This window comes from Zalophus californianus, chromosome 9, assembly GCF_009762305.2.
Source record: "Zalophus californianus isolate mZalCal1 chromosome 9, mZalCal1.pri.v2, whole genome shotgun sequence".
In the NCBI taxonomy this organism is placed as follows: Eukaryota; Metazoa; Chordata; class Mammalia; order Carnivora; family Otariidae; genus Zalophus; species Zalophus californianus.
Window position 1 is genome coordinate 64,291,297 of NC_045603.1, and position 9,301 is coordinate 64,300,597.

The following is a 9,301-nucleotide window of genomic DNA, read 5'->3' on the forward strand; positions in this document are numbered from 1 at the left end:
ACTCCTTGTATTTTCTCAATTCTATATCAGGAAAGACGATTCATTTTAAAGAACAATGCACTACATAAAATGTATTACATGGACTTCTGGTAAAGGAATATTTCTAGTAGACTCTTTAACTATGCTATGTTTCTTAGATCTTAATTATCACCATGTTAGAACTACTCGTGTGCTTCCATATTTAGTATGGTTTTCTTCCATCTTCCCTTTTTTGTTTAGCTTTTTGGGGGAGGGGTGCAAAAGAAGGTCTGAAGATAAATTACTTGAACCTGAAAAACCATTTTGGATGGTTCTATTATTGAACATTTCTTTATATTAAAAAAATCACATTTACCCGAGCCATTTTAAGCATCATTCCCGTCTTCTCTCCTACTTTATCTTTAAAGCAATTAGAGATGTTGAAGCTTCCCTGAATGTGGCAGAATTTAGTGTACTGTGAGAGAGGGGCTGGGAGTAATTTTCCATTAAATATTTCATCTCAACACAAAATCTGCGATATAAGTGTTGGGGAAAACCTACATTGGTGATTTTAACTGTAGTATGAAGTTTAAGCAATATAAAAATCATCCAATTCAAGTTCTCTTTCTTCCCTTCTCCCTCCTCCGCCCAACCCCACCCCATAATGGATGCTCGGCTGACTGTTTTTGCACAGTCTCTTTGTCTGAAGGATGCAAACAGTCTATGGATGCTAGGGAAAAGGGGGTGGGGGTGAGATTACCTCATCCCATGTTGCCTGCACCAATCACCACTCTCCTGTCGTGGCTTCTCCAGGCAGATCGAGGGGTCTGGACCAACAGGAAAAGGCCCCAGCCCATCCCCATGGTGACCGAGTTGTATATAGGGAGCCGCATCCGCCCATGTGCCGCAGGTTCTCTTACATCGACCGCCTAAGAGTCGCGCTGTAAGAAGCAACAACCTCTCCTCTTCCTCTCCGCCATCTGCTCGGCAGACGCAAAGCAGCAACCATGGTAAGAATCTTCTTTCTCTGGCTCTTTGTGGCCATTGGGTGGGGTCAGTCCCCCAAGATCTACTTGGAAAATCTTAAGCCCTTTTTCCTTTACAGCTTCTTTGGGTAAGGGTAGCCTTTATGCTTTGTTTGCGAGGTTTAGCTTTGCTGCCCCACATCCTCGAGCCCGGCCGCCGCCGCAGTGCGGGGTGCAGGAGCCCAGCCAGAACTGCGCCCGGGGCGCAGAAGAACCGTGGGGAAGAACAAAGGCGGCGCAGAGCGAGTACTTGTTATCTGAGCCCTTCCGAGCCGCCAGCAGCCCATCTGTCGGTGACGAAAGAGTCTGGGGCAGGGAAAGGCGGTCGTGGCGTCGCCTGCTCGGCCCCAGCGTCTGTGCGCACTGTGTTCGTGTGATTCGGAGAGGCTTTTCTTCCTGGCGTTGTTCCCTGGGGGAGGGAGAGAAGTCGTCCAAAAGGACCCGGGCTCAGTGGGTGTAGCTGGGAAGGGGGGAGGGGGAAGGGAGAAGGACAGGAACAAAGCGGAACCTTGGGTTAGTATAAAAAGATCCCTCTACGCCTGTTAGCGGGGTGAAAATGGTTAGTTTCTGTTGGGAGCCCCTGGCAGCCGGCGTCAGGGCGGCGCAGGGGCGGAGTTGTTTGTTTCTGGCTTCTCCGGCCTTAGAGCCACTGGGCGGGGTTCGCCCTCACTAAACCGCCCCTGTCACAAGACTAATTAAAAGCCTTTCATCATTATAGAACTGTAGGCGTTAAAAGGTTTTTCATTCACTGTTAAAACTTAAGATGAAATATTTTTTTCTTGAGATGCAAAATCACAGTTCTCTTGACAAGCCCTTTAAAGTCTGGTCTGGGACCACCCCGCCCTGACTGACTGGAGTGTGTGTGTGTCTTGTCTGTCCGTCCGTCTGTCTCTGCGTGCTAGCTGCACGTTCAGCAAGAGAAAAAGCTCACTTTGAGAGGCAGGGTACCCTAACGCCCAGAACGCAGGGAAACGCCCTTCCCCGCCCCCACCCATATGTCAGTGACTAGACAATGGATAGACAATGGAAGTTGTAGCCATAAAGACCATAGAGAAGAAAATCTCTTATTGAACGTGATAAGTATGAATATTCTCTGGTGCGTAGAGAACCTGAGAATGAAAATACTATTTTGTTGTTTTAAATAAATATTTCATTATCCCTTCACCGGGCTTTTATTCTTAGTTAGGTCTTCTGATATTTTTCTGATATAGGAACTGTTGTTTTAAAGATACTAATAATTTTTCAGTCTTTTGCAGTGGAGAAGATTCTGGAAAGACTTCTTTTTAAGTAATGAAAATGCTGCAGACAAAGCACTATACTCTCTGTCCAGCTGTCTTTTGTTCTAGTGCATCTACATTAATTCATTTCAATTTAGGCATATGGTTCCAGCCGGGGTCAGAGAAGGAAAACTGGCAGAATAGCACAATGAGATCATGTAGGCAGTTTCTGGAAATAGAACTTACTCTGTTAAATAATGTAGCAGACAGAACAGGCTAGTACCAGGCACAGCAAATGCAGCAATACAGCAATGCAGGAGGCAGACCTTGTTTAGCTTCCAGTCCCTTAGCACTAATGGATTCTGCAGATAGACTGCAAAGGGGTGTGGCATCTAGCCTCAGCTGCAGCACAGATGTCCATGTTAAAATACCAAGTCACATGTAGAAGAAATTCCTTATTTAAAGGGAAGGCAGTAGTAATATTGATTCCAATTAATTAATGATTAAATTTAATTTACTTCATTTTACAAAATCTGTGCTTTAAATATTTTTTAAATACAAAAAATTTCTATTCAACATGACTGGAAACAATGGGCTTGCACATGGGTTAAATAGCGCAACATTATTATTCAGACCACACCCATCTGCAGCATTTGTAGCAGGTGCTTTTCTTTAATCATTTCTATTGAGTTAGGGATAATCTCAAATAAACTTGAAGAATACCTGTACATAATTAGAAATATTTTCAAAAATCTACTGAAAATTCAAAATGCTAACATAACCTAATTTTACAATTTTCTTCTTTTCCTTCCTATAGCGTGAGTGCATCTCCATCCACGTGGGCCAGGCTGGTGTCCAGATCGGCAATGCCTGCTGGGAGCTCTATTGCCTGGAACACGGCATCCAGCCCGATGGCCAGATGCCAAGTGACAAGACCATCGGGGGAGGAGATGACTCCTTCAACACCTTCTTCAGTGAGACGGGCGCCGGCAAGCATGTGCCCAGGGCCGTGTTTGTAGACCTGGAACCCACGGTCATTGGTGAGTTGGCCTCGGTGACCCCAGTGAGCTCCCGGGGCCAGACAGTGGCGGCCGGGGGGCGGGGGTGTCTGGGACAGGAGGTCCGTCTTGAGGCTCCGTGGACACCCTGGGGTTGAGCGGGCTTGTGCAGGGGGTGAGTGAGGGGTGGCTGCTCTGTTTGCCTTTTGCAGATGAAGTTCGCACCGGCACCTACCGGCAGCTCTTCCACCCTGAGCAGCTCATCACCGGCAAGGAGGACGCTGCCAACAACTACGCCCGAGGGCACTACACCATCGGCAAGGAGATCATTGACCTTGTCTTGGACCGCATTCGGAAGCTGGTAGGTTTATTCTCAAGAATAAAGTAAATAATGATCCTAAGGAAGACATTGGAAATACATTCTTTTCATCTTAAACACAGAACTGAAATGTAATAGAGTGAGGTAAACTATTCTGTTATAGTTTTTTAAAAAAATCCAATTAAAGCATTAACTATTTGGTGTCATTTTATAGATATTAGTGAAGCTATTTTTAACCAAATGCTCAGTAAGATCTGTATTCCTGGAATTATATGAAAAGTGAAAATATATTGCAAAGAGCAGTAACAATATGTTTCCTCTCTTCCTTTTTTCTAACAGGCTGACCAGTGCACCGGTCTTCAGGGCTTCTTGGTTTTCCACAGCTTTGGAGGGGGAACTGGTTCCGGGTTCACCTCCCTGCTGATGGAACGTCTCTCTGTCGATTATGGCAAGAAGTCCAAGCTGGAGTTCTCCATTTACCCAGCCCCCCAGGTTTCCACAGCTGTAGTTGAGCCCTACAACTCCATCCTCACTACCCACACCACCCTGGAGCACTCTGATTGTGCCTTCATGGTAGACAATGAGGCCATCTATGACATCTGTCGTAGAAACCTCGATATTGAACGCCCAACCTACACTAATCTAAATAGGTTGATAGGTCAAATTGTGTCCTCCATCACTGCTTCCCTCCGATTTGATGGAGCCCTGAATGTCGATCTGACAGAATTCCAGACCAACCTGGTGCCCTATCCCCGCATCCACTTCCCTCTGGCCACCTACGCCCCCGTCATCTCTGCTGAGAAAGCCTACCACGAACAGCTTTCTGTAGCAGAGATCACCAACGCATGCTTTGAGCCGGCCAACCAGATGGTGAAATGTGACCCTCGGCACGGTAAATACATGGCCTGCTGCCTGTTGTACCGTGGCGACGTGGTTCCCAAAGATGTCAATGCTGCCATTGCCACCATCAAGACCAAGCGTACCATCCAGTTTGTGGACTGGTGCCCCACTGGCTTCAAAGTGGGCATTAATTACCAGCCTCCCACTGTGGTGCCCGGTGGAGACCTGGCCAAGGTGCAGCGGGCCGTGTGCATGCTGAGCAACACCACAGCCATCGCTGAGGCCTGGGCTCGCCTGGACCACAAGTTCGACCTGATGTATGCCAAGCGTGCCTTTGTTCACTGGTATGTGGGGGAGGGCATGGAGGAAGGAGAGTTTTCTGAGGCCCGTGAGGACATGGCTGCCCTGGAGAAGGATTATGAGGAGGTTGGTGTGGATTCTGTTGAAGGAGAGGGTGAAGAAGAAGGAGAGGAATACTAAAGTAAAAAATGTCACAAAGGTGCTGCTTTTACAGGGAAGCTTATTCTGTTTTGAACATTGAAAAGTTGTGCTCTGATCAGTTAATTTGTATGTAGCAGTGTATACTCACATACAGTTACTGACCTATGCTTTAAAACACAATGCTTTGTTACAGACCCAAGCTGTCCATTTCTCTGATGGGTTTGAATAAAGTATTCCCTGTCTTCAATGAATTCAGTCTTGTGTTTTCTTTTTGGGTGTCTGAAATTCATGTATTTAGTTCTGAGAAGAAAGAATAACTGTTGACTGGTTTATACATGTACTATGAAGTGACTTATTTTAAATTCTAGTACATTATAAAACTTATTCGGGGCGCCTGGGTGGCTCAGTCGTTAAGCGTCTACCTTCGGCTCAGGTCATGATCCCAGGGTCCTGGGATCAAGCCCCGCATCGGGCTCCCTGCTCCACAGGAAGCCTGCTTCTCCCTCTCCACTTCCCCTGCTTGTGTTCCCTCTCTCACTGTGTCTCTGTCAAATAAATAAATAAAATCTTTAAAAAAAAAACTTACTCATAAAATACAAAATAACCAAAAATTACCACTAGATAAAATCTATGCTCTTCTTTAATTTTAACTCCACTGTGTTACTTAAACTGTTAGTACTCTTTAGAATTGATATTCACTAATACACAGCCAAAGGTCTGGTTACCTGCCAAGTCTCATAGGACAAACATAAAACGGTCAATATTCCAAATGCATTATCCTGTGGTAAGTTTATTTTCATGCATCTCATCCTGGCATGTGTTTAGTGCCATGATGCTTCCTCTGCCCTGGGTTCTCAAAAGAAATCTGCTCTCCAAGCAATTGCTCCCTAGTTTTTTACTTCTTTCCAAATTTATTTTCAGCTAAATGTCACAATAGAAAAGCCTGATATATTTACTCACTCTAATGTGTTATATATCTGAATTTTAACTCTCTAAATATATTATTTTAATATGGGCCAATAACTTCAAAGAGTAAAACTAATCATGCAGTTGTATGCATCAGCACCAACATAGTGAGAGGAACAGCTCTGGGCTGCCAGTCCAACTGACCAAAAGGCTAAGGACCCAAGGACAGCCAACTGTCTTGTGCTATCACACTATCTTCTAGAATAATATCGTGATGAAGTTCTTTTTTGGTATTTATAGCCTGTTTAATCTGTTTTTCCTTTGACACTGCCAACAGAGGGGTGTGATACTACTATAGTTACTGGAATCTGAGTTTAAGTTAATGGAAATAACGAAAAATAAATAAGCCAAGATCAACTAGCTTAAAGCCAATCCAATACTGCTTAGCAGTTTAGAAGCCAATGTGAATAGACTGGGGCAGGAGGGGGGAGTAAAAGGCTTCACTTATTCAGATAAAAAACAATGTGGAAATTAGATCAAATATAAGTTTTTAATGTGCACTCTCAGCACCTAGCAAAAATACAAGGAATATGGTAGATGTATAGATACAGTGATTATTGGTTGAATGAGTAAAGTGTAGGATAAAAGAGATAAGTATAAAATAAAAAAATAAAAGCCCTATGATCCTAATTTTAATTGTAAATAACAGTATGCATTTGTTATGTATTTTCTATTATGAAAAAATTTTATAATTGTGTCCACTGAAAAGGCCTAGGACCAATGTAGGAATGAGTACTCCTACCACTCAGATGGTGGTCTTTAAATACTATTTTCCACTAAAAGGAATCAGAATGTTTTAGAGATGTTCAAGCCAGGAGCAGAAAATATGTAAGTTCAGCCCCAAATATTTTCTCATTCCAGAAAGCAAGGAAGATAATCAAACACAGGGCGCCTGGGTGGCTCAGTTGGTTAAGCAACTGCTTTCGGCTCAGGTCATGATCCTGGAGTCCCAGGATCGAGTCCTGCATCTGGCTCCCTGCTAAGCAGGGAGTCTGCTTCTCCCTCTGACCCTACCCCCTCTCATATATTCTCTCTCTCTCATTCTCTCTTTCAAATAAATAAATAAAAATCTTTAAAAAAAAGATAATCAAAGACAAAGTTATATCAAAAGGATACAGAAGTCAAGTAGAAGGGGCTTTCATTGATGGTACAAATTGAGCATTGAAAATAATAGTGACTGCAGTGGGTTGAACAATATAAAATATATGAAAACTCGTGAGCTCATATTTTTTGTGTGATTTAAAAAACAACTGAAAGCAGTATAGCAGTTCCTCAAAAATATTAAACATAGATATATGATCTCAGGATTCCACTTCTGGATATATACCCAAAGAACTGAAAGCAGTGACTCCAACACATATTTGTGTACTATGTCACCACAGCTTTATTCACAATAGCCAAAGTCAGATCCATTGACAGATGAATGGATAAGCAAAATGTAGAATGTACATACAATATAATATCAGCCTTAAAAAGAAATGAAATTCTGACACATACGACAACATGGATAAACTCTGAAAATATTAATAAGCTAAGTGAAATAAGCCAGACACAAAAGGACAAATACTGTCTGATTTTATTTACATGACGTACCTACAATAGTCAAATTCAGAGAGACAAAAAGTACAATAGTGGTTACCAGGAGCTAGGGGGAGGGATATAATAGGACGTTATTGTTTAACAGATATAGAATTTCAGTTTGTAATGATGAAAAAGTTCTTGAGGGGTGCCTGACTGGCTCAGTAGAAGAGCAAGTGACTACTCTTGATCTCAGGGTCATGAGTTCAAGCCCCAGGTTGGAGAAAGAGATAACTAAAAAGGATAAATATATTTAAAAAAAAAACAACTTCTGGAGGTGAAAAGTAGTGATTTTGTACAACAATGAAAATCTATTTAATGCCACTAAATTGTACTTTAAAAAGGTTAAAATGGGGGTGCCTGGATGGCTCAGTCTGTAAAGCATGCAACTCCTGATCTTGGTGTTGTAAGTTCAAGCCCTGCACTGGGTGTAGAAATTACTTAAAAAAATAAAATCTTTTTAAAAAATAATAAATAAATAAATGAAAGGGTTAAAATGGTAAATTTTATGTTATATGTATTTCACCACAGTTTAAAAAACAAAGTATAAACCAAAAACTAAAAATATGTTTACCTACAGGGAGGGAACATGGTCTAACCAAACTTTGAATGTATTTGTTGTATCATTTGACTATAGAAACATAATTATAATAAAGATTTAAATCAAGGTGGAAAAAAAACTCTAAAAATTAAAAGCAAAATGAAACAAATGAATTTAACCAAGTATCAAGTTGTAGCTTAACTACACAGCTAATTCAAAATTATTTCACCTGACTTTAACACACAGTAATTTGATTGTATAGCCAGAGATCTATCCTAAAAAAGGGAAATCCAAAAAAATAAGCTTTTTTCAGTAATCATATTAGTAATATTATTTGTTTTGAAATTATATATAAATACAGAAATTAAAGGTTCATTAATGTATTAGTACACAAAAACCTCAAAAGTTATAATTATATTACATATATTCAAGAAAATGGATGAGTTTTAAGTAGAGATAGGGGAAAAGTAAATAAAAATTCTGGAGATGAAAAGTATATCTGAGATTAAAAAATACCAAACGGGCTTAACAGTAAATTAGACACCACAGAAGAAAAGATTAATGAATTGAAGACAAACAATAAAACATCCAAAATTAAATACAGAACAAAAATAAACTGGAAAAAAATGAATAAATGGATACTAAACAGAACATAAACAGAAGCGACTGAAGATGACTCAGCATTTTTAAACAGTTTCTAAAGCTTCAGGAATGAGGTCTTAAACTTTTTGGTATTTTATTTTCTCAATTACAAATTGCTTTCGGGGCACCGGGGTGGTCAGTCGGTTAAGTATCTGCCTTCAGCTCAGGTCACGATCCCAGGGTGCTGGGATAGAGCCCCAAGTGGGGCTCCCTGCTCAGGGGAGAGTCTGCTTCACGTTCTCTCTCTGTCCCTCTCCACTGGCTTGTGCTCTCTCTCTCTATCTCGCTCACTCTCGCTCTCTCAGATGAATACATAAAATCTTAAAAAAAAAAAACCAAATTGCTTTCAACATAAAGTACAGTGCTACAGATAAATTTAAAATAAATTTTATAAATCTATAAAGAGATCTTTTTAAGATTAGAATTACATAATATTGAAACTTTGTTTTGTTTTATTTTTATATATATTCATTTTACTTTATTTTTAATTGTGGTAAAATACAAATAGCATAAAATTTGTCATCTTAACCATATTTTAAATATACAGATCAGTAGTAAGTGCATTCACATGGTTGTGCAACCAATCTCTAGAAGTCTCTTCATCTTGTAAAACTAAAACTCTATATCCATTATATAACTTCCCAATTCCCCCTCCCCCTAGCCTCTGGCAACCACCATTCTACTTTCTGTCTCCATGAATTTGACTATTCTAGGTACTTCAAATAAGAGAATCAGATATTTGTCTTTTTGTGACTAGCTTATTTCACTTAGCATAA

The 9,301-nt window shown here is 40.8% G+C and overlaps 1 protein-coding gene across 1 annotated transcript; it reads left to right on the plus strand.

Annotated features, from left to right (window-relative positions):
* Positions 1-838: 838 nt before the first annotated feature.
* LOC113922330 (tubulin alpha-1A chain) lies at positions 839-5,049 on the plus strand. Its single transcript, XM_035729161.1, has 4 exons — positions 839-968; positions 3,018-3,240; positions 3,411-3,559; positions 3,857-5,049. The coding sequence occupies exons 1-4, from the start codon at positions 966-968 to the stop codon at positions 4,835-4,837; spliced, it is 1,356 nt and encodes a 451-aa protein (XP_035585054.1). The 5' UTR covers positions 839-965; the 3' UTR covers positions 4,838-5,049.
* The last annotated feature ends 4,252 nt before the right edge of the window (positions 5,050-9,301 follow it).

Excerpts from the sequence above, each read along its gene's own strand:
- LOC113922330 (XM_035729161.1), top strand. Across the intron at positions 3,241-3,410 it reads CCTGGAACCCACGGTCATTG|ATGAAGTTCGCACCGGCACC; the intron begins GTGAGTTGGCCT and ends TGCCTTTTGCAG. Across the intron at positions 3,560-3,856 it reads TGGACCGCATTCGGAAGCTG|GCTGACCAGTGCACCGGTCT; the intron begins GTAGGTTTATTC and ends TTTTTCTAACAG.